We start from the raw sequence: 24,924 nt of genomic DNA, 5'->3' as shown, positions 1-24,924 counted from the left end.
AGGAAAAGCAGTTGCTTTACTTAATTCTCTTTAAAAATCAAAACTTTTTAATCTGTTGATAGTTGTAAACCGTATATATGCATTTTCTTGTGATCTTAATGTTATTTCCTTTCTAAAGGGAACAGTAAAGCCCACAAACAGGTTGCTTTTATATTGTTTCATCTTTAATAACTATTATGATATTATGGGAATTATCACTTTGCAACAGAAAGTTAAAGAAAACCTTCTCTGTGAGGTGTTAATTATCCCGTCAATGCAGATTACAGGAAGTACTGAATACATATTAAATGCCTTAACATTATGGTTGTTAAAACATGACTGTAATTGGGCAATATTCCCCAACCCCTAAAAACAATATGCAAAGAGCAAAGATCAAATGAACTCTCATGGAGATTAGCAGAAAAAAACCTATATATATATATGTATATATATATATATATATATATATATATATATATATATATATATATATATATATATATAGTAATCAGTAGCATCTGCAAGAGCTAGACAAAAGACACAACACAGCATTTCATAAACAGTAAACTCTCCTTTTACCCACTTTCATTCCTCTCCAAAAACAACAATCGGGTCCCTGCCAAAAAGATACTGTATGTACTCTACTTGAAAATAATAATTTCCTCAGGTCAAAGAACCAGAGTATCCTGTTAAAGGGGCTACCTCTCACAAAAACAACATAGGCCTCATGGGGTGAAAATCTGGACAGACTGTATCATCGTCAGAACCTTTTACGAGCCAGTTCATACTCAGCTCAGTGCTCGAACAGTTCTAACAAATGGCCTGTAGTGAAAGTAAATACAGAGCCTGATGGCAGGCTCTTAAATGTTAACTGCACAACACGATCAGCCTCAGGAGGAAGAAAACAACAGGAATGTAACCTGAAGAGGGCAACCAGTGAAGAATGGCCATTTATTCATAAATTCATGTGTTCAAAACCATGTCTATATTTATGCTATATTTCTAGCAAACAAAAAGTCTTGCCTAAATTATGCTACACATAATTTCCTAGTACTAACATGATCAACACATTGAGGAGAGTCTGCATAAAGGATTGGCAAATACAGTAAACTCTTTTCAACAGAGTAATACAACAGTTTTGAAACAGTGTGGAATCACATACAACTCTTAATATAGCACCCTTTACATATTCTTGGTTTCAACTGTAATGTGAATGGACACCCATTACAAAATGCAGATGATTTAATCCACTCCAGGTTGTGGAAACAGGTTAACCATCTCAACCAACTTGAATTGAAACTTGCAAGCTCAGTCAGGTACTACAGGTACTGTAGTACAACTCACAACAAAGTGGCTGATATCTCCCTTGACTGTATTTGAATACACGTCTGATGTTATCAGGAACCTTACACAATACTTGGCCAGGCACCCTGCTGTGTGTTTGTTTCACCCCTGATGCTCTGCATTGTTTTCTTGCACATTCACTATAAAAGGGATTCATCTACAATCAACATGACTAGAAAAACAGGGTCTGGGGTTTAGAACAGATTATTTGTCAGTTTTTTTTTTTTTGTGTACATTACATACTGTACAGCCTAATGGCGTGTAGCTGCTTATTTCCTCGTACTGGCACCCTGCTGTCTCCAGATTCTACCAAAATTGATGCTTAACGTACTGGGGGAAGGGAGCAGAATTTTGTATGTATCTTAAGATGAAACATATTCGGCATGTTGCCATGCTGCTATTTTTATGATCTGTACCTCAAGGAAAAACTAGCCTATATTTTAAATAGGATCTCCACAAGGGGATTACAATGCCTTTTAAAATTCAGATTCCTAATGTGATCAGTGTTCCAATGTAGATTTTTTGTTCATAAATTAATATTCTGCAGTGAATCAAGGCATATTGTAAGGGATTCGAAACATTTGGATTCAGTTTAAATCCTTACAGACGCGTCCAACTGAATCATTGAGTTGAAGCCACCAATGGACTGAATCAGTCTTTTGGGTACTTCACACTATATAACAGCTTTAATATTGTTGTCTCAATTTATGGTTTTCAATGTGGGCTGTCCGCAAGAAGTTATCAGCACAACTAATTAAACAGAGATATCCCAGGTCAGAATAGAACAAAGGACCTCGTGGAGAAAGGTGAATGCTCTAACCACTATACAACCTCTTAAGGTTTTGTCACATATAATACAAACGACACGCCTTGAAATGGCAGCAAAACAAACCCTGCACATTCCTACAGTGTACCTGTCACATTCAATTGATCCGAAGCAAATCATCACACTGCAAACCGTTGTTTCAGTGTAGAGCTCTTTGTTTCAATTAGTGGTCCAGTGGTTAAAGAAAAGGGCTTGCAACCAGGAAGTCCCCAGTTCAAATCCCACCTCAGCCACTGACTCATTGTGTGACCCTGAGCAAGTCACTTAACCTCCTTGTGCTCTGTCTTTCGGGTGAGACGTAGTTGTAATTGACTCTGCAGCTGATGCATAGTTCAGACACCCTAGTCTCTGTAAGTCGCCTTGGATAAAGGTGTCATCTAAATAAACAAATAATAATAATATATGCATCAAGACTTTCTGTAACATGTACTGCCCAATGCTTATTGTTTGTGTCTTTCTTGGTTCTTATCATATATAGTTTCTACTCTCCAAGTCCACTTCCTCCATTCTACACTGTCTCTAAAGTACTGTAACATTTATTCTCTCCTCATGAAATTTCTACAGAAAGAAACATCAGCTTTCTTCTGCTGCTTGCTTGTCGTGCTGATGCAGCACCTGTACTTCCACACCTACAATTCAAAACTGTGATATCAGGCACAGACGTCTTTTTGTTTCCCCTTAGGAATAAAAATATTAAAAGAATTCCAGAAAATAGGACAGACATGGAAATGCTTTCTCTTGCATTCATTTGTAATAATCAAAAGACCTTTGCTTGCACTGCATGTGTGTAACATGAAACGGAAGAAAGATAACCAGCCAGGTGGCGACAACAACGTTTACAAAATATCCAATTCATTTACCGAATTATTATAATTTTCAGGCTAAAATAACACTTTTGTGTGCTTGATTGCTTGCTGGGAAGCATAAATACAGAGCTTGTTTTAATGTGTCGTAGGACGAGCAAGAACAGGCTCTAGCGAAAATCATCCTTGAATGCGTTCCATTTGTTTTCAGCCATCTCTCATCTACGTGGCTCATTCTTCGTATTTCAATTATGTTGGGATATTTTTTTACTGGCACTTTTTAAATTATTATTTCAGTAAGAAGAGTCACTCCATGCCTAAAGTTGAATTGGAATGCTTGTACTTTATTTTGCCACTTGCTAATCCATAAAGAAACCTTAATTTGGTTTATTAGAGGTCAGTTTAACCTTTAATCTCTAGTACTTTTTGATTAATCTGCTTGATAGAATAATCCCTGTAATTGTTTGTTTATGTTGTCACCCATCGTCCCATCCCCTTGTGTCTGTGGGAGTAACACACTGAGTTAGCAAGGAGCGGCCAAATCACTTCTTTAGTAAACTTGACCTTGATTACACTCCCAATCAACTCTCCAACACTTTCCCTGATGCTAATGTACAGAACCAATTTATGAATAAAGGAAACTGGCAAGAGCTGTAATAATGAAACTGAAGCAGTGTGGGTTTTTTTGTGTGCTCTTTAGGTGTCTTTTTCTGTTTACAAATCAGAATCTCAATGTACCCACAGTTAAAAGTAACAAGCAACAGTAACACCTTAAATTAACCAGGAGTATACTGTATTTAAAAGTGGTTCTTTGGGATATGGTGAAAGTAGACCAAGAGCTTACCAGTCTAAATGACTTGCAAAGATGATTTATTTGAAGAATGGAAAATGAATGCAGCAGAAAGCTCCATAAATGCTCACTGCCCCATAAATTTCTTAATAAATAAGGGAAGAGAAAATGTTTTATACCTCTGCAATCTCTCTGCAGGTGAAAAGGTCCAGAACTATGAAATTTAGCTCAGCTATCATCACATTTAAATCAGCAGGTGGGTAGCTGCTCTCTAACTGCATTCCTTTTTTTTTTTTTTTTTTTTTTCTTTTTAATAAATTTGGAATTGCCAATTATTTTTTCTAGTTTTCTCCCCAATTTGGAAAGTCCAATTATTATTATTTTTTTTTATTTCAACCCGGCTCAGCGCTGCCACCCCTGCACTGACTCGGTGAGACGAAGACGGACACACACGTCCTCGGAAGCATGTGCCGTCAGCTGTCCGCTTCTTTTCTCTCTGTAGACCCGCCATGCAGCCACCATAGAGCTACAGCATCGGAGGACCACGCAGCTCTGGGCAACTTACAGGCAGGCCTGCAGGCGCCTGGCCAGTCTACAGGGGTCGCTGGTGGGCGGTGAGCTGAGGACACCCTGGCCGACCTAAGCCCTCTCCACCCGGGTGGCACGCGGCCAATTGTGCACCGCCCCTGGTAGCTCCCGTCCACGGTCGGCAGTGGAATAGCCTGGACTCGAACCGGCGATCTCCAGGCTATGGGGCACTCCACTTGGAGCGCCTTTACCGGATGCACCACTCGGGAGCCCCCTAATTGCATTCTTTATACCAAAACAAGGAAAACAAAATAACTCCTGAAGAACAACTTTTAAAAGTAAGAAATAGATTTATATAGCAATTTATATAACAATTAACTCTGGACATACAGGCTCCAACTCATATAATGCCATCCCTTCAGCCTCACGCTCCAAGTAAGTCAAGGCTGCATTTGTATAGCTACCTATAGCTAAATTCTCTTCAATCCCTACAAGTATGCCCAGTGTTATTAAGATCTGTCTTTTTTTACAATACATTTTACTTATTCAACAAAGAGAACAGGAAAAACAAGAAGAACATTTTCCCAATTTTTTTTTTTTTTTTTTTTTTTTTTTTTTTACTAATTTCTTCAATTGAACAGATAATAAAATGTAGTTTTGCAAATAGTTTGAGTGTCTAGATACAGTGACATAAGTAGAATCAAATTCAGTTGGCAAACAATTAGAATAGTTGTGGCGATAGACTCGTTTTTCCATTGAGTTTGGTCATGGTAGTTGCTTGACACATTATTCTAACTTGGCAACAGTAACTACCATGAATTTGGATAGGCAAAAAAAAAAAAAAAGCCAGCGTTGTAAAATGATCTGCTATGTAATACAGTACTTTAAATCACCATCAGTTTGAGGTAATCAATTTTATGAATAAAAACTTCCATCTTAATCAACACATTTTAAAAGATAAAAACACTGTGGAAAGATACCAGATTATATTAAAATAGAATTAGTCGGGGAAAATGGCTATTGTTTGGAATGCTATAATGACAACAACTACCACCACAACCTTCCTTACAGTGTCATCTCAAAGGGCTGTCCATAACACATATGATAGAATTCAAAGGTTGAAGCATTTTGTAAAAAACATACAGATGTCATAGAAAGGAAGAAATGAATAATTTTCTAGACGACACATATGCTATCCTCAAGCTTGGGTTTGTTGTTTTGTTTTTCCAGATTTTAAAATTTAAAACTGTATACGATATTCCAGTTGATGAAGCAGATTGAATGCCAAGTAAGACAAACAATTTTTATATAATTGAATATTATGTGCTGTAAACATGAAGGCCATAAACAATAATTAGTGGTATATCCGCTGGCATGCAAGCTTACAATATTATGCTGCAGCACTGCAGTTTCCGTCAAAGTTTGCTGCTGTAAGAAAGTAGGAACTATATGACAAAATAATATATTAATAACAAGCCATAAACAAAAAAAGTATCTTGATGTTATTGTGTTCTCTACAAAGCTATTGCTCAGCTTTTATGAGTCGGAAAATATTTTTCTCCTTGACATTTGAAAAGGCTATAAGCTGGAAAAAGGATACTGTTGGGAGTCAATCTCTGACTTTTTTTTAACATTGTTTTATGCTCTACAAGAGTCACCATGGCCTTCAAGTTGGAGCTAAGGGCCTAGGAGTCCAGACACCCTGTTATTAACATCTCTGCTCAGCCACCAATTTAAAATAGGAGCCTGCGCAGGAGTTTGCCTCATAGCTCCCTGTTCAAGCAAGATCCCTCTGGAGAAGTAGCATCTTAGCTACAATCTATTCAGGATATTAATTCCTTTAAAAGATTAGAATTGCTCTCAAACAACAATACTAGAGCTTCAAAAATATAATTTTAAAGTCAGAAAAGCGGGATATATTTGAGATACCTGTAATCTACCTATCTCCACTGCATATACAATTTGCTAAGTAAGTGTCCTTCATAACATCCTGAGTAAAATCAATCCAAGCACTAGATTAAGTCAAAAATGCTGTGGCTCTCCAAACAAGAGCTATAAGTCTGTATTATTATTTTCATACATGACATACAGTACAGTTGAGTTATTGGGTTTATCATGTAGTGTGTGATTGACAGAAAGACAAGAACAGTGCATTAGGGTCCCCAGTTTCATCGAAAAATGTAGAGTGCCCAATGTTTTAAACCCAGTTTTTATCTCCAATTTCGAATGTCCGATTCTGTTCCCTCACCACAGCAATCCTCACATGGCACAGGAGAACTAAAAACGTCATAGGTTACATTAATCAGGGACAGTTAGCCTATATGAATACAGCTACAGTAGACTTTAAGCCAATAGGTTGCCTTGCCAGCAGAGTGATGAGGAGAAGCAGTCCCTGATGGTATTGTTTCCCGCGGAAGCACCAATGCCAAAGCAACTCTTCCCATTGAATCCAAACCAGCAACTTTACATAACCAGGACACAAGTTCGACTAACCCTGCACACCAAACAGTTGTGCCATAACCATGTAAACCACTCAGTGATTCAAAATTAATTTGAAAATGTAATCTAATTTCCCAATCTGTAGTGACCTGCTGACACTTATAAATCCACTGCAAGACATTTTAATTGCTTATGATAAGAATGTAGGGGTTCACACTTGACCTTCTTGATTGTGTTTTTACAATATTATTATTAACTGGAAGTGCTTTTTAAAATTGCTCTGGGTATCCATTTTCAAATGCTCTAATTTTATCCATGTCCTTTTTGTTTTGGGGTCAGGAAAGTGATGTCAGAGTTTGATCTTTTACTTACAGTTTGATTTCATAATACGGCAAATAACTGTTTCCATGGTAACAACAGCTTCCATGGCTAGACTCTGAAAGCAGTTGCTGTACTAGGTCAGGTACAGTAGAGCGGTTAAGCAAACACGACCACTACATAGGCTGCCATGGAAACCGTAATGTAGTATGATCAGGAAAACAAAGGGCCATTTTCAAACACGTCAGCAATTGATAGAACCTGTAAGGTAAAAATTGACAAAACGCTAGAATAATACTTAATTCCAAACAGATTATTACCTTAAATTAGAGTTGCAAATCTGGAAAATTGAGATCAATTAAAAAATCACGAAGGTCACATAGCGTTGTGAATGACAAGGGGGCTGCTTTGTGTTTCGTTCATGTGCGAATTGTGGTGTGCTTACTTCAGATGACCTCCAGCCTCATTGACTATTCATCCTTTATGTGTATAGCTAATACATAGAGGCTTTGCACCATGTGACACAAAGTGTTGTAGTGATTTGCATATAGTAGATTCCTTTGGGGCAGGATGTTGTGGGGCTGAAAGCTGAAGCTGTCTAAGCCCAGATATACATTTGCAACAGGAATGTATAATGTTAATGTGCACCCTGCAGATATAATAGAGAAGATATATAGACAGACTTAATCAGATTCAAAAGAAACCAAGTTCATCAATTCCAAACTCTTGGAAGGTTTGGCTACGGGTACTTCATGTTGGTATAAAATAAATCAGGTCTTTCATGACGCTACATGTATCATAACAACTCCTGCCCTGTCTACATTTTCATGAATGGGGGGTTGTGCTTCTTTTTATATACATACATACATACATACATACATACATATATATATATATATATATATATACACACACACATATATATATGGACGTTTTTCTTTTTTCTGTAAATATTACATTCTTCGCCATAATTAACTCTGTGCTCACAAACACACATCGATCATCCAAAGACCAGCTCCAATTCCAGGAAATCAATTCCAAGTACTGAACTGCAGATTGGCAGTTACTTGCAATCTGGAGCTGCTCCAGTCTGCAGATTAAATTGAATGAGAAAACTGTAACAAGCTTCGGACAGCGCAGAACAGCACACCTATCCTGACCTTTCTGAAGAGCAGAGAACACACACCACAATTAGCACAATCCTTTGAAGAAGAAAATATCAGACTCTTGCAATGCCCACTGTACAGAATGTTTTATTATTTTTTTAGTAAATCTGCAGAGCCAACCCTGCTTTAACACACACATAGTGTTATGATTGACTGTGCATAAAATGGCTGTCTGTATTTGAGGGGAATATTCATTTCCAGTGATTCACAGCATCAACAAACCTACATGTTCAGCTTCCTATAAAAAGGACATTTTGAGTTTAAACCAACTCACAGAACAATACGAATTCTGTTTAAAGCAGGTTCATTTTTACTGTCAAATACTTGGCAATTTACAAAGTGTCCTCATGATAAATTATCCAATGATTCATGCAGCTTGTTTAAAAGCACTACACACCGACTATAAGAGGATTGCTATGACTTTTTGCTCGGTGTCTGGTTCTAACTATCTATACAATGGATTCTAAAACTAAAATTAGGTAAGTTGGAGACATTACTCTTCAGACAATGCAGTTTGAAATTACAATCTTTCATGCTATTCAGTTTATTGTTAGCCTATAAGTGGCTTGGAATTAATAATAAACTATAGGTTATATAAATTGTATCACTGAAGTTAATTTTCACTGCGGCTCAGAGAAAAAACATGTAGCTTGGAGCGACACATTTTCCCCCTACAAAAATCCTATGTTTTGCCAAGGGATCAGTGAACATAAAAACATTCCAAGCTGAAAAACTATGCAGCAGAACGGGAAGCTACTGCTCACAGATAAATAACATTCCTATCATTTATTTACAGAATAAAGCCCTAAATAATGAAATGTGATTACTGCACATTAAACTACCGTAATGGTTATGTGAAGAACAACTACATTTCTAATTTGCTCCTCAAGAATCAGGTTTACAGTTTTGTTTTGTTTTTTAGGTTTGTAAAACAAACACAATTTGCTTGTGGACAGTTAATAAATGAACTGTGTGAATTGGCTACTATATTAAAAAAATAACACATCACAATATATATTATTTATAATTGTATTTCTTAGAGTTTATATTTTTTTAAGCTTCCAATCACTGTAACTATTTTTTTTCAGCATATAACTGTCCCTGATGAATGTAACCTATGAGAGATTGCTACTGCCACCTAGTGGAGTTTAAAAAAGGCTATAAGGATGATAGACAAGTCGTCTATCCTCTACAGTAATTTGGTGGTTGTCAAGCTTAAACCTTTTTTTTTATAGCTGGTCACCAGAAGGTATCATAAAAAGGGAAGCAGTAGGAATCGTAACTAGATTATCAGCAATAGAATTATCTGAATGAAAACTACATTTAGACTTAAGTTACCTTTCCCAACATGACTGCACAGAGCATGATTCAAAGAGCTGTTGCCAGTAGTCTCTCCAGTCAAAAGGAGCAGTATTAAGTTTACATTCACTGGATCAAGACATTTTTCTTTTCTACTTATTTGTTTTTTCTTCATGCAAGTCCACTTGTATGTGCATCCCTAACGAGATGTAAATTGTGGTTATTATAACTGTTCAACAAAAAAGCATGTTTTTTAAAGAGAATGTCAGTGTCATTCGCATAGAAGTTTCTTTACAAAACAGCCGCACAACGCAAACAATTTTCTATAGCTCTGTTTAACTGAATTCAATGAAAGTCTTTCCTACACACCCGATAGTGGAAGTTATGTGGTGTTTTTGTAAAAGCTTTTGCAGCAGTAACTTCACTCCATCGAGTGGTTTCAAAAAGTACTGCAGCTGACCAAATCATTTACCTAAATGTTTTACTTGTGAAATTCATTGTGAAACAAAATAATAATAATAATAATAATAATAATAATAGCCCAGTGTTAAACTTAATTCCCAGAAGACATGCACATCATTTGGTTTATAATTTCTCTATGTGGACAATGGGGCTTATGTGTGCTGCAGGATATACTCTGAGGATATGTTTTAAGGTCTCACATGTTAAACAAGAAATAGAGATATTACACAGGGAGTCACACCATTTCTGAGAGGGAATTCTTGAAAGGGAAGTGACCTGCCTCCAATTCAGCCAAAACTAAAAGTAAATGCCAACACTAAGCAAGCTGGTGTATGAGGTGCACTTTAAACTCACCCAGCCTGGTTGCAGACACAGATCCACTGACTGTGGTTTTCTCCACCGCAGGCTTGTCATTCCTGTGCTGCACTTTGCCATCCCTGGACATGGGAACCGGTGCAAACCTACGAGGAGCTGGAGTCTCCAGCGGGGACTTCTGTACAGCAGCACCATGTCGAATGTGCCGGCTTGGGTAAGCTGGGATATACAAAGCATGTTATAGAACACTGCTAAAATACTTAAGAACATTTTGTATTTTTAATATCTTCAATGTTCAAATGATTCGTAACACTGGGTGATGTGGAGTCCACCTCTGTGGTAAAGTGTGAAGGATCTCTTAATTGTCCTATTAAGAGGAATGCGTGTATGTTGATTTTCTACGTAGACATTGCAGAGGTGTGAATGGCACTATTTATAGCAGGTCATGTTGACAACTGATTACTACAACAGAGCAAATGACTGCTTTAGCACACAGCTACAATATAATAATAAAGTGTTTCTAGTTCTACTCCACAATGTATTATTTCAGACTCACTCTTCCAAATATCCTTGTGGGACAGATACAGTCTATGAATTCAACGTATTTCAAGAGCTTAGTTTCATGCTACAAGTACAATGCATTAAGTGTGTGTCAATTAAAAGGTAAGGCAATTTAAAGATTAAACTGTGGTTACTGAGGTAACAACTGGGAGCCAAGAGGCAAATTGCTTCTCCTCAGGCTGTTTTTGCTAATCAGTCTTGCCCATGTAGCGTCAGCATGACAACCATGAAAGCGTTCTATTATCTCACTGGTGGGTATTTCCTAGTTAAAAGGACATGAAGCTATAAATTCTATACAAATATGCATATATTTACCCCTTCATAACCTTTATGATGTTTGCCATCATTTGGAATGGTACTGAGTTCTGCCGAATGGCTTTAAACATCATAAAACATCATTTATATGGCATTGGTAGGAATATCTCCTTTTAAAAATTATACAAATAAAAACATTTCAGGTGGTCATGTTATAACATTATCTGTGTGTTATATAAAAGCTACAAAGGCAGCAATTATAAAGGCAAATGTAAATACAACTGATCTAGTAATACAGCAACTAACAGTCATAAACGATAAAAAAAGAACAGATTGAGCCATATTGTAATTATGGGAAACTATATTTACTTAAAATGCAGTTTTACATATATATATATATATATATATATATATATATATATACACACACACACAATAAATAAGCACACTGTACTGTAAATAATTGACAGACGATTTTTTTCACACCTGCTGTTGCTGCTGCAAGGGAGCCAGAATACTGAGATCCAAGATGTGAATCTTGGCTGTAGTTGCTAGGCAACTGCTGCAGACCAGGTTGTGAATTGGCTGCTGAACCGTGATGCACTGTGTGAGAATAAGCTGGAATGAGCCCAACAGCATTGATTGTAGAGCTCATCAAACGAGACTGAAGGATTAAGAAACAGGGGAGAAAAAAAGAATGCAATCACAAAAAATGTGACAAGATTTCGAGCATGATTCAACAAGTCTTTTCTCTCAGCACTGGAAAGCCTATTGTTCTTACAGGTTGATCCTCTGATAAAACACATTAAGATCAACCAAAAATGGAACATCCCTGCTTTGTAGTGCAGACAGACCATGTCCTCTTTTTGTATTAGATAGGACATGAAAACAGCAGTTATCTACCAGCACAGCAGCTGCATTCTCACAATAAGATTTCCAGTGTTGGTCAATATCTGAATGCAACCTGTTTGTACAATTTCTGGGACTGTTTCATTTGAATTCGTACCATATTTTTCTGAAGTCATATTTAAAAATAACTTTAGTGCATATAAAACACAGTGGGCTCTGTAAATATCCCCCTCACTTTATTTCTATACAGACTCAAGTGAAGGAGTAAAATAAGCAACACTGACATAAAACAGCAGTGGGTTATATGAGGATGCATGTGAAGAGATCAAACACAAGACAATGCAGTAAGCTACTGTGCAGCTCCCCAGAGCCATTTACTGTAGAGACTGCTTGGAGCTGACAGAGAAAGAACATCAAGGCAGCAAGCTAATGCTGAGCAGTTACGGCAGTATACTCAGGATGTGTCAGATGAGTTGTCATGTGAACACTATGTATTAACGTTATTGCATTGATGCCACACATTTTTTAATGTTGGATCAAAGCTTTAGGTGGCTATTTTGACAAAAGCAATGCAGTGCAAGATGAGACCAACATTGCATGGCGTTCATGCTGAAGCGGTAATAACAAACATGTTGAAACTAATTCTGTTAGTATATGCCTGCTAAAGAAGGTTTTTTTTTTTTTTTTCTTAGTAAAGCAACTTTCTCTTTTAAGCGGTATGTACTAGCTAGATGCATTATCAGCTTAAATAGCAAATGTTCAAAAAAACATACCTAAGTTAAAACATGAATTTCTAAACATGATTCCCTGTAACCAGGCATTCATAGTCTGTGCACGTTTAATTTAATTTGTATCGTTAAATGCCTGTGCTAGCAACAAAATACATTTAATACATTTTATTCTGAATCAGAATGAGTATTGCATTTTAAAGCACACTCTGATAATAGTGACAAATACAAACTTTGTAGCTTACTAAACAATATTTATATTTGAAACCACTGTGAATGTATTTTCTTTTTTCTGATTTGCTTTCTGTGTATTCAGCCTATATTGATTTCTCTGTAGTTTCATTCCTTCTATCTAGTCTCACAATAAACCTGTGAAGTGTGGGTAGAAGCCCATGGTCAATTTGACCATACGCAATGGCACTTTTAAGATTTGATTCTATTACCAGTATCTGAATTACATCTTGTGGATCTCTCCTGGAATACAGAAAGGAAGAAAGCCTTTCTTGTGTCCATTACAAACCAGTAAATATCATTAAGTTTTGCTGTGGTGACAAATTGCAAAGATAAGGGCAGAAGATAATAACTAATTAAAAATTAAACTGGGTTTAGTGATATTGATGTTTACATTGTACATAGTATGTGAATGTTGGATTTGGAATTAAACAGTTTTCGTTGCCATGGTTACCACTTTACTCATAGATTCTGTTGGAGCAGTGGCAGGTCTCCAGCATAGAAAGCCCATTGAAACGTAATGCAAAATGCTTCATCAGCTATATGGGAAAAACAGGTATTAACCTGTTCTTAGCATTTAGATGTTTCTAAATGGTTCTAATATATCTAGTCCAGTATTACTCACTTTTGCAAATATCAGCATTTTTACCTGCATCTCCAGCTGCTGCTGCTGGAGCTTCTCCAGATGGTTAAGCCTCTGTTCTGTAAGAGTGTTTAACTGTTTCTCCAGCTCGACGACCCTCTCATTCTGGAAAGGACTTTTAGGATGCTGGTGCTGCTCTCGTTGCACCAGGCGGTCCGTCTCTTGAAGATTCTTCACCAAGTCAGAAATCTTGGCTTCCAAATCACTCTGACCCTGGAAATGGCAGTTTTTTCTTGAGCTCAACACATATTGCATGATTAAAGATCTACAGTAGGAATCTACCTAAAATATATCCTGCTAATAGCAAGCATTTTTGCCACATGTATATTGTATTGTAATGTGAAAGATCGAGAGTTTACAGTCTTTAGAGTCATCTTATTATGACAATTCTTGTTGCTCTTGTGATGGGTTCCATTAAAACTAGGTAACCCCACTAATATAATCCCCCCACTAGTATGACGATTCTGTTTCTAATATAGGGCATGCTCCCCACCTTGAGAAGAGGCACAGTTGCTGCTATGGCCGCTGCAGTGGCAGCAGCTGCAGTGATGGTTGGATCTGCTGCACAGTGGGAAGGTGGTCTGCTTTCTGTCACTGTGGTCTCCTTTGCTGATGACTGGTTTTCCAGAAACTGCACCTTTACCTCTTTCCGGACAGGACCAGTTTTTGATCTAATACATTTTTTTAAAACAACAATTAAAACATGTTAGTTCAAAGATATAATTATATAAGTAGATATGGATAGATGGTTGATATCACCTGGTTGATGCCCAGGTCATTTAATTATGGTGGCTGTTATGGATGCAATAGCTGCTTCAGCAAGTTTACAGTAAACTCACAGTAATAATAATATATAATAACCTTTATTTTGTATAGCACCCAAATGCAAGTATCTCAAAGAGCGCAAATTAGAACAACAATAAAAACTAAACAAAATACAACAACAAATACACAAGCTTATAGTTAAAATAGCATAGCAGTTATAAAATAAAACATTGCACAGTGACATAAGCCTAACCATGATGAAATGTCTGTACGCAGAGATGTGTTTTTATTTGTTTTTTTAAAAGCTTCAACGGTATTAGCATCCTTGATCACCTAGGGAAGATTATTCCAAAGCCTAGGTGCATAACAGCAAAAAGCCCCGTCATCCACAGAACGAAGCTTAGCCTTAGGAATCCTTAACAGACCCGAATTCACAGAGCGTAGGTTACGTGTGGGAATGTACCTCGTTAACAACTCAGATGTAATCTGGGGCCAAGCCATTTAGAGCCTTGTAAATTAGCAGTAAAATTCTAAAATCAATCCTACTCTTGACCGACAACCAGTGCAGAGAGGCAAGAACTGGTGTAATATGAGCACCCAATTTGGAATCAGTTAAAATGCGAGCGGCAGAGTTCTGAATGTATTGTAGTCTGCCAATAGCAGCCTTGGAAGCACCGGCAAGCCAAGCATTACACAAAGCACAAACCATCTTAACAAATGACTGGAAGTTTTGAAATCATATAATGGGGGTAAAAAACCAAGGGGTTTTGGCACCAGGGGTGAAAAGGATTCCCCTTGAATCATATTATAAAAATACTTTAATTCAAAGTAAAATAATACATGTTGGCAATATTGCATGTTTCTATTTTACCATTTTGTGTCCTGCAAAGATTTTATCATTATACAAAATGGTCCTTGGTTGAAATGATTTGAACACCCCATCTCAATCACATATTTCAAACAAAATTTGGGGCATTGGCTGATTTGTCACAGAATGACTCAAGACACGTTTGTGCATTACCCCCCTTGGAGTACGCAACAGCAAACTGTCAGTCAGTAAAGCAATTGTGCAGACAAAACTAATATTCCAGAGGCCTGCGTAATATTCTGCTCGCTCTGAGGGACAAGACTCCTGGGAAATATGACTTCTTGTTTATGGAAAACAGTATTTCTCAAGTGTCTTGCAGGCAGGGGTTTTCATAATTTTATCAAAACCAGAAGTTCCAGAAAGAATGTTCGAATTATATCCACTAGGCTGTAACCTTGGAAACCATATGTTCATAATGACTCCTATAAATAATAAATGACTATCAACAAGATATCAGGCTAAACCAAAGCATAAATGATGTCTGGAATAAATAACACACATTGAACTGTATATTAGTGTTTCTGTCAATTGTTTAGACAGTGATTTGGGGTTTATTTACAGTATATGGTACTACTTACTTTTTTCATCTTTTAATTCAAAATGTAGGAAAATGTGTTTAAATTCAGAAAAACCCAATATTCAAACATGAAAAACTTATGTCTGTCCCAGCACTGAGTAAAATACAATTTTAGTCAAGTTTCTGGTCTTGTAGGTTAAAATACAAGTAAATAATATATATTCACTGGTTCCTTCTGTTCCTATCATACTGTACTGCTCATTCATGATTTATTTTTTAGTACCTGCTTAACCACAAACTACTTTTTGCATACACTACTCACAGTAGGAAATAATGTTCTGTTTCTCTTCCATTCATTCTAATACTTAAAGTACAATTTTTTCTTAAAGAATTTGCCATTATTTCTTGTTTTATAATGCAGATACATTTGGGCAGAAATGGATTGAGTTGACTCTTAATACATTTTAGAAGAAGAATTTGTTTTCTCAGAGCCCAGATTTGGCTGTAAATAGCAAGATAAAACTCAAATATAGATTTATTTTTATCAGATGAGTTTTCTGTGCGGAATAAGAAAAAAAAAATGGCGGATTGATCTTATCAGAGTAAAAACTTGGTCTTTAAGAAAGAAAGGGAAGATAATGGAAAGTTATTGATAAATGGATTAACAGGCCTGCAAACATGTTTGAACCAATTCTTTTTACAGCATGAAAAGGTAATTAAAACACAACTTGAGAGTCTATTCTCACAATTTAAATCCAAAACACCATAAGAAAAGATCATGTACATTTGTGTATGTTTCTTTTTTCAAGCAATGCATGATTTCTACACAGTTACGCTCACCAGTGTACAAACTGCTACATATAAAGAGTATTAGAGTCAATAGAAGATGTACAAAAAGAATGAACAGCATTATGAGACACCTACCTCCGTTTAAAAACTGCTTTCATTGCTTCTTTTCGACCAGCAGAATACTGCGAGATCACTATGTCACTTCCTATAAACCCAAAAGGTAAATTGGTAGAGAAGCATTAAAAATGAATGGAAATATTTGCTAAACTTTTAAACATTAAAATGATATACTGTATATTGGCGATTTCAATATGCTTTACAAAACTAGTGGAATTTGTTTCTCTAAAACAAACATTTTAATGGGAAACGCATCTGTAATATACTATATAATTTACAATCTTAAAAGAAACAGATAAAACGGATCAAAACAGATTAGTCATGCAGATTATGAACATAATTCAAAATAAAATGCAATATAATAAAGATTTGTATGTTGGAGACTTTAATGATCTGAGCATAGCACTCCCCTAAACGATATAATATTCCTTGTACTTTAGATAGAACAGGGTTTGGCATGACAGTTCAGTGCAGCTGAATATTTTATATATATATATAAACACATAATTGTAAAGCACAGGGCCATCACACCACTGCAGCAATCTGTTGAAATAAAGGACATGATTGAACTGTTAGCCTAAAAACTTCCATAACTGTGAAAAGGGTATTTGCCACCTAGTAAGCTAGACATGGTACCTAGTCATGTATTAAACAAAATGGAATATATTAATAAAGAAATGTTAAACAACAACAAAGTTTGTCTGCTGGGGTGTAGAGACGGAAATCTTACAAACCTGTTTTTTTTAGAACCTGCATCATTTCATTTTTAAATTCATCAAAAAATAATTGTAATACAAACATTGGTGTCACAAAAAGCAGTCCCTGCAAGCCCAGAGAAAAGTATTTACACATTTTACAGAATGTTTCTGGCCCCCAGCAGTAGAATATGTTCAACAGCACAATTATATTTGTGTTATCAGTGACTGACAGTTTTACCTAATAGAAACAGTAATTTAAAAGATTGCATCTCTAGGCTTGGATCAAGAAAAGCCTTACCAAAGGGCAGCTCTGCACCACCTGTATGTAGCAAAGTCAGTTATCATTCGAGGGGGTGTTTGCGTAGGAACACTGCACATTGTAAATCATGGTTACAGGAAATTTCATTCTTTGCTCTGTGAGATATGTTGCTGTCAGAGTTGGCAATATCCCTTCCAGTTGTTTTACTAAATACACCACTAAAGTCTGGGTTTTTTCAACAGCAATTGTTCCTTTACTGATATGCAGCATGGAATTAAAATGAGGCTAATCATATTTGTTTTGTGTACATTATTTCATTGCAGTTGGGCCATTCCATGAACATGTGTTTTCTTGGAAAATGATGTTGGCATTTGTATTCTGTTTTATTGCTGAACATCTATTGACTTGTTATTATGTAGACCTACAGGAAAATAAAGCACTACTAATGTCAAAGGTTTCTGATCAGTGACAAAACTATAACTGTAAAACATCATTACTGAAACTGATTCAAATGGATTTAGTATTAGATTTAGATTAGAACCCCCTTTTCACAGAACCGAGAATGTCTACTCATTGAGATGACCTTTTACAATATCCTTCCATGTGCTGTTGAACATTGCTGATTGTTTCTGCCTGGTTGTGTTTTACCTTCTTTTCCACTGCCACCTGGAGGATTTTTTAAAAAGGTGCCTCTTACACCATGCTCCTGAGCATCTTCTTCTGGCCCCTGTACAGAAAAGAACATGACTGGTCAGCTAGCAAACTCCCCTGACAAAATACTACTAGGCCTAAAAGTTCTCCAGAAAGTTATAAGCGCATTATTGCCAAGATAGTTTGTCAGATTATGTGAGCACCTTCATCCACCTATTGATGAAAAGTACACTCTAAATGAGGAATATAGGCAAATACAAGGCAATAATATTTTATTTATGTTATTATTACTTATTTCTTAGCAGACGCCCTTATCCAGGGCAACTTACAATTGTTACAAGATATCACATTATTTTTTACATACAATTACCCATTTATACAGCTGGGTTTTTACTGGAGCAATCTAGGTAAAGTACCCTGCTCAACGGTACAGCAGCAGTGTCCCCCACATGGGACTGAACCCACGATCCTCCGGTCAGGAGTCCAGAGCCCTAACCACTACTCCACACTGCTGACCATGTTATTATTAAAAGTCACAATCTTTCAAATGTGTCCAAAAAAAAATCTTTGACACTGGTGGCTGTTTTATAAAATCAACAGCAGGTTTTTCTGGTACAACATCCACAATCAAATTTGACTGAGAAAATCACAGAATACAGTGCATCTATAAAGCAAATGTTTGCACATTTCCATACGCTCCCCTCACAAGCATGCTTATATGAATTCATACAAGCTCCCCTCACAGGGAAGTTACATTAAGACAAATACACAGTGAACACTTTTGCAAACAAATACTTGCCTGATGGGACATAGAGCCTGGGCTGTTTTCACATCCATGCAAAGGCTGTCGTTCAGAGGTGTTCCAAGCAGGAATCAGAGAATCAGCTGTAAGCAAAAAGGCAATATTTTAGTGGGAAAACTATTCACAAACAATTTCCTCAATAATGATTTCAATATTGTTTATTTGTGGCTATTTGTTTGCAGTACCCACTACAGAATATGTTACAGGCTTTTTTTCAGGTGGGGTCCTCCTAATACTTATCTACAACAGGTTAAATGTACTTCCCTCCATTCAAAGTTAAAATATAGTACTGTGCTAATGTCTTGGTTTTTACCCTTGTAAAGTGGCTATGGAGAAACCAAGGCGACAGAGGGCGCTCAAAAACAACTGACTGAAAAGTTTAATCCTCAGAATGTTTACTTTTACATCACAGCTTTAATTGTCTTATGTATTTGGCATAGGTGCAGACTGGTCGCACTCTTTACCTGGCGCAGAAAGACGTTCTCTTTGCGCCTGCTTTATTTCATACTGCACTTTGAAATCTCAATTAACTCGTTGTTCCAGTCAGTGTACTACTGTCACACAAATTATTGGAAAAAAATGCCTACACAACACTAACAAGACCTGATCCACACCGTCTAAACATTTTCCTGTGGATTATGCCAAATTGCTGATGATCAGAAGTGTTTACTGGCGGCACATACTACTGAAAAGCGGGAACGCTTAGTTTTGATACCATAAACCACTAAAACAAACCTACTTAAGTCAGTATGGTATGCAGCTTGTTAATACGCATGCTATTTATTTTGTACAAATGTTTTCATTAAAAATCATTACAAACAATAACATGTGACGTTTCGTGCGGTGGTTTTATTTATCTACAGTACAGTTAAAAATCATACATGTAATGCTTTTATTTGTATTTATTTAAATTGTGAATAAACAATGGAAAATGAAAACAATGGTCCAATCATTACAAAAAAATCTGGTCTTGGAAAATAAAATAAAATAAAAAAACTAAACTAAACTAAATTACTTACCATCACGTACTGACTCTCTTCTCCTATCATCAGCAGGGTGGGCAGGTTTATTAGCAGGTAACGCTGGTGGGATATACATCTGGTCAGGTATCTTTTTTTCTACCTGTTTCTTGTACTCATTCGTGTGGTACGGAGAACCAACTTCCCGGAGCTTTTTAACTGAGAATTTAACCTTTTTATTGTAGCAAACAAATCCACTGGAGACATTACTCACATCACGATCATTGTCGGCGCTCGTGTTTCTCGCATGATGAAGACTTGTTGATCTTATTAAAATATCACCTGCATTGGAACTTAAAGACGATTCCATACTTTCCCTTCCCACTGTCACTATTGACGGCGTGGAACAGTTTGCTTGTGAGCGGTCATTATCCATTCTTAACAATGTATTTCTATCTTAAAACACGATTTTGTTTTCTGTATTCAAATCTGATCAACCCCGGCAATTACGAAATCTTGCCTGAAGTTGTAATTTCTTTGATATTTTGTGTAGTCCTATTAATGTGGCTCTTGCTTTTTATCAATCAATGTCCAGCCTTCAATTTGAAAAAGTTTCCCGGAATGTCAAACACTTGAGTAAAGCACCGAAAGGTGTTTTTTTTTTTTGTTTTTTTTTTTTAATCAATTGCAGCAAAATGTCATACTATAAATCTGAGGTTTGCAAACGGTCTCCCGCTCCATCAGTTATACTACAATCATCAATGTATTTAATACTACGCAGATAAATTAAAATAAAAATAAAAAAGAAGACGTTAATGTTTCTTTCGTCTGGTTTAGGTGATTGGTGTATCCACCGGTTCTCACCGGGTATCTTGGTTTAAAAGTTTCAGTTGGAACGCGCGGGCGTCACCGGCGCTCTCCCTATGTTTACACTCCCCGCGGAAACAAGAACACCCAGAAAATCATCACGTTGAGCTTCTCATTCACAAAGCATTATAAGCTAACAGCTGGAAAACACGTTTTATTGGTAAGGTATATCAAATGTTTTTCATAAACATATTTAAAATGATCAACTTCATAAAAAAAACTCTTTCTATTAGTTAATCTTGACTACCAACTCCTGAACAGTTGAAACGGAAGGGTTATATAATTGTTAATTTAAATATATATGGTACTCCGGTTTCCCATTTCAACTGTGCAGTGGCTAAATTAAGAAAACATAGTAGACTTCTTTCTAGAACATTTGTACTAAGACTGGACAAACAACTGGTCGGGGCACATTAAACACACAAAAAGACCCCTACCGGGGATTTCTACAATGCATTTATTTATTTATTTATTTATTTATTTATACTATACAATAAACAAAACAATTAAAAAAAAAACATTGACAGCTCAAAAGCTAAATCGCATTATGTTACTGTACTGTATTCCACATCGGAATGTTTATAAAGCAACTCCACTGCTGCTACGTAACGTAACGTAAACCTCCTTTGTAGACATCGTATGCGTTTTCGACACTATAACATTTAACATTTCCCTTTCTTTGCCACACGTGTTCTTAATTATTTATTTAATAAAATAATATATTTTTGCGTCAACAGGAACGTCTAATATAGACAAAAAACACACACACACATATATAACGAATGTAATGTTACTGATGGCAGGCTGTCTGATAGCAGAACCCACATGTCCTTTGAATGACTTGGTGGTATCCGGAAAGAGGGGTGGTGAGAATTTCATTTACTCTGCTACTCTTTGTTGCTCATTTCAATTGGACATCATTTAAATTACTGTGCAGTATGTGATATGTATGTGTTTGTAGTTTTACGTGAGATAATTTGGTTTACATTAAGACGAGTGAATAAAAATGTTATGCGCATGCAGGCCATAAAGGGGAGGGGTTATGTTTTGTATGACATTCACAGGCTGTCATTTCTGCCCTTGTGTAGACGAGTACCGGTGTGTTTTATTGTCTTCTTAATATCCTTATATTTATAATTTCGTGCATGTATGCGCTTATGCTGTATATTTTTTCTTATAGTATTAGTTTTGCAGACATAAGTATGTCTCTGCTAAAATGGTGAAAAACTATTTGATACACCGAATCAATGTTTAAAAGAACAACTACACACGCTCAGTGTGTTTGCTTGAAAATACTTTTAGGGAAATGTTATTGACGGTAGTGTAGACTCACATTCTACTTTACATTTTTCAGGGTGTTTATGTGTGGTGTAAAGATAAATATAAATGCATTCACGCAGTGAACCCTTGTGTGTGTTTTCCTTTGATATTACAATGATTCCATCGTTTATTTTATGTAATATAGATGATGTTTGTTTTGAATTAAGTGGTTATTATTCATTCAAAGGTACCTAGCTGCAATTGAAAAAAATGGCTGCACAGATAACTGAGTCTGATCAAATTAAACAGGTAATGAACATTTTCAGTCATGCGCTTCTTGTTATAGTGACCATGCAAACGGCTATATATTAACGGAAAAAAAGTCATTTAATGGGGTAGGAGGGGGTAATTGTAGCTCGTGTTGCACACAGTGCTTTAACTAGAAACCATTTGTAATTTTCCAGTGGTTAACATAATTCTGTAGTATAGCGAAATGTATTCCAGATATGTTTTTATATCCAGTAATGAATTCATCATTCTAATGACTTTGTATGTGTTTCTAGTTTAAGGAATTTCTGGGTACATACAACAAACTGACAGAGACTTGTTTTATGGACTGTGTAAAAGATTTTACAACCAGGGAGGTGAAACCAGAGGAGGTATGTACATTTATTTTTTTTACATCTAATTTTCTATAAAAGTGCTTGGTTAGGAAATAATTCCAAATATTACCAGTTGTGCAGAGTGCACTTACATGCTATTCCTGTGAATTCATTGAAGCTAGTATACTACTGTACCAGATACCATGTTTTAAATTGAAAATGTTGGTTTTCACATTTGAGATCTGTTTAGCGAATAGAAGTGCAGGAAAGGTCAAACCTTCATACAAGTTGTGTCAAATCAGGGCCTTCCTGCCTGCCCTTGCTGACATGACCACCTAGTCTCAAATATGCAACTTATGTTCATGCAGCCGACAAGGTTTACATGAGAAATGTAAAGGCAAATATCAAAGTTACTTCACAGAAAAAGAGGATGCAACTGCCATAGTAGCTATTCATGTTTACATGCCAAAATTAACCTGATCTGGAGGAATCAGTGCAGCCACATTTTACTTCAATAAGAACAAGTTGTAACTAGTCAAGTATAGAAAGTTTCAGCTAATGCCTTCATAATCTTTAGAAAATATTACACAGCAAAACGTGAAGCATACTACTGTACGTGCCTTATGTATTCTAACTTTAAGTGGCCTGTACAAAAGGAGGCATGATGTGGATAAATAAGGACCTTGGATAACTATTAAATTATTCTACAGGTGTATTGTTTTGAGTACATTTTCTTTTTTTCTAGATGACATGCTCTGAAAGTTGCCTTCAGAAGTACCTGAAGATGACACAAAGAATATCGATGCGATTCCAGGAGTATCATATTCAACAGAATGAGGCTTTAGCTGCCAAAGCAGGACTTCTCGGCCAGCCCCGATAAGACAGGGCAGTGGTTTGGATTTATGTACAGTATTGTACTGCTGGAAGAGGACTTTCTAATGTATAACTGACCTGTTCTCCCCGAGACACAACTATAATTGTAGGATACCTTGAACAGCAAGAGCATACAGTGGCCAGGTTGTAGACAACAGATCATATAAAGGGCAGTTTGCTCAAGAAGTATTCTCTAAAAATACTTTTAAGCACCTACTACTTTAATTATATGCGAGAACTAGTAGACATGGTGCCTTCAGTGCCTGCTGACCACTGGACATAAGTGTTTCGATAAGTCTTATGGTGATGTCATTTTGCTTTCGTACAATACATGACAAAAACTTGTTTACTTCTATGGACCATGTTTTTTAATTATTGTTGAAAGAAAAGAAAATATTATGCTGCATATACAGACTAAAACTGCAGATGTTTCAGATGCACTAGCTTTTAAAGCTGGTTATGTTTTTTTTTTCTGTACACAACAGCATTTTCTGTGCCAATTGGGGTTTTAAAGAAATTAAGAAATTATAATTTGAACTGGGTTAAGTTATATAATATTTATTACATGAATACATAGAAATGTTAAAAGGATAAAGCAGTTTCTCCACATCTTAAAAGTAATCCAAATTATTTCTGACAATAATGTAGTTCCTGTTTATCTTGCATCTCGAAATGAGCAAAAAACAGACAATGAAGAGCTAATATTGTGGAATGGCAAGATTCTTCATTAACTGTACATGCAATTCATTAATGGCAGCTTTACATTTTCTCTCTTCACTGTATTTCCCCCCCAGAGATTATTTCTTACTGCTGTTGCAGTTATATAAAAAAAAATAAACTACCTCCCTGGAAAAAAAAATTAACATAGCTTGTCATTAGTATTTTGGAGAGTAACTCACATTTATTTACCAAAATTGGATGTTTAAGTTGTCAAAAGTCAATGTACATGCTTCAAATCTCTGGCCAGATCTACTGCCTCCATTTTTTTCAAGTGTTGTATATAATCTACTGCACACTTACTGTTCTTTAACGAAAAAGAAAACACTCAAGAGAATTAAAGCTTCACTGTCCACCACCTTGTTGAGTTTTATAGTAAAATTCCTTGGTTTGTGTTTACTAAATCCTTTTACTGTGCCCTTTATCAGAAAGAAGATGATGATACATACTCAGAACGCAAGCATCCTATACACATAATGATTATTTGGCAATTAGAAACAAAAACTTAAATTCTAACCTAAACTTTTGTTATTATAGTAAGATTGCTTACTTCCTCATATTTCACCACAAACAATTGCATCCTAAAAATGATCTGTCATTGTCTGGTAAATGTTTTTTAAGGCTTCACATTAGTTATGCATTCT

At 36.2% G+C, this 24,924-nt stretch overlaps 2 protein-coding genes across 6 annotated transcripts in view; one reads left to right on the top strand and one right to left on the bottom strand.

Annotated features, from left to right (window-relative positions):
• The window catches only part of kiaa0586 (KIAA0586 ortholog), a 162,703-nt gene extending 141,795 nt beyond the window's left edge, over positions 1-20,908 (bottom strand). For both annotated transcript variants that reach the window (XM_058991661.1, XM_058991662.1), the window contains exons 1-8: positions 20,022-20,908; positions 19,000-19,085; positions 18,198-18,276; positions 16,611-16,680; positions 14,030-14,207; positions 13,543-13,749; positions 11,572-11,749; positions 10,309-10,488 (exon numbers count right to left, since the gene is read on the bottom strand). In XM_058991661.1, coding sequence (XP_058847644.1) covers positions 10,309-10,488; positions 11,572-11,749; positions 13,543-13,749; positions 14,030-14,207; positions 16,611-16,680; positions 18,198-18,276; positions 19,000-19,085; positions 20,022-20,397 — 1,354 coding nt within the window. In that variant the 5' untranslated portion in view covers positions 20,398-20,908. The remainder of the gene's footprint in view (positions 1-10,308; positions 10,489-11,571; positions 11,750-13,542; positions 13,750-14,029; positions 14,208-16,610; positions 16,681-18,197; positions 18,277-18,999; positions 19,086-20,021) is intronic.
• Positions 20,901-24,638, top strand: LOC117419241 (mitochondrial import inner membrane translocase subunit Tim9). Of its 4 annotated transcripts, none has more exons than XM_058991664.1 (4): positions 20,901-20,988; positions 22,336-22,397; positions 22,652-22,747; positions 23,436-24,638. In XM_058991664.1, exons 2-4 carry the CDS (start codon positions 22,359-22,361, stop codon positions 23,568-23,570), a joined length of 270 nt encoding a protein of 89 aa, XP_058847647.1. In that variant the 5' UTR covers positions 20,901-20,988; positions 22,336-22,358; the 3' UTR covers positions 23,571-24,638. The 4 variants fall into 4 exon arrangements, with proteins under 4 accessions (XP_058847647.1, XP_033887806.1, XP_033887804.1 ...); XM_034031915.3 differs by lacking the exon at positions 20,901-20,988 and adding an exon at positions 21,509-21,775; XM_034031913.3 differs by lacking the exon at positions 20,901-20,988 and adding an exon at positions 21,521-21,694.
• The last annotated feature ends 286 nt before the right edge of the window (positions 24,639-24,924 follow it).

This window comes from Acipenser ruthenus, chromosome 18, assembly GCF_902713425.1.
Source record: "Acipenser ruthenus chromosome 18, fAciRut3.2 maternal haplotype, whole genome shotgun sequence".
Classification (NCBI taxonomy): domain Eukaryota; kingdom Metazoa; phylum Chordata; class Actinopteri; order Acipenseriformes; family Acipenseridae; genus Acipenser; species Acipenser ruthenus.
The sequence above is the reverse complement of the archived record's forward strand: the minus strand, read 5'-3'. Positions and strand labels throughout refer to the sequence as shown.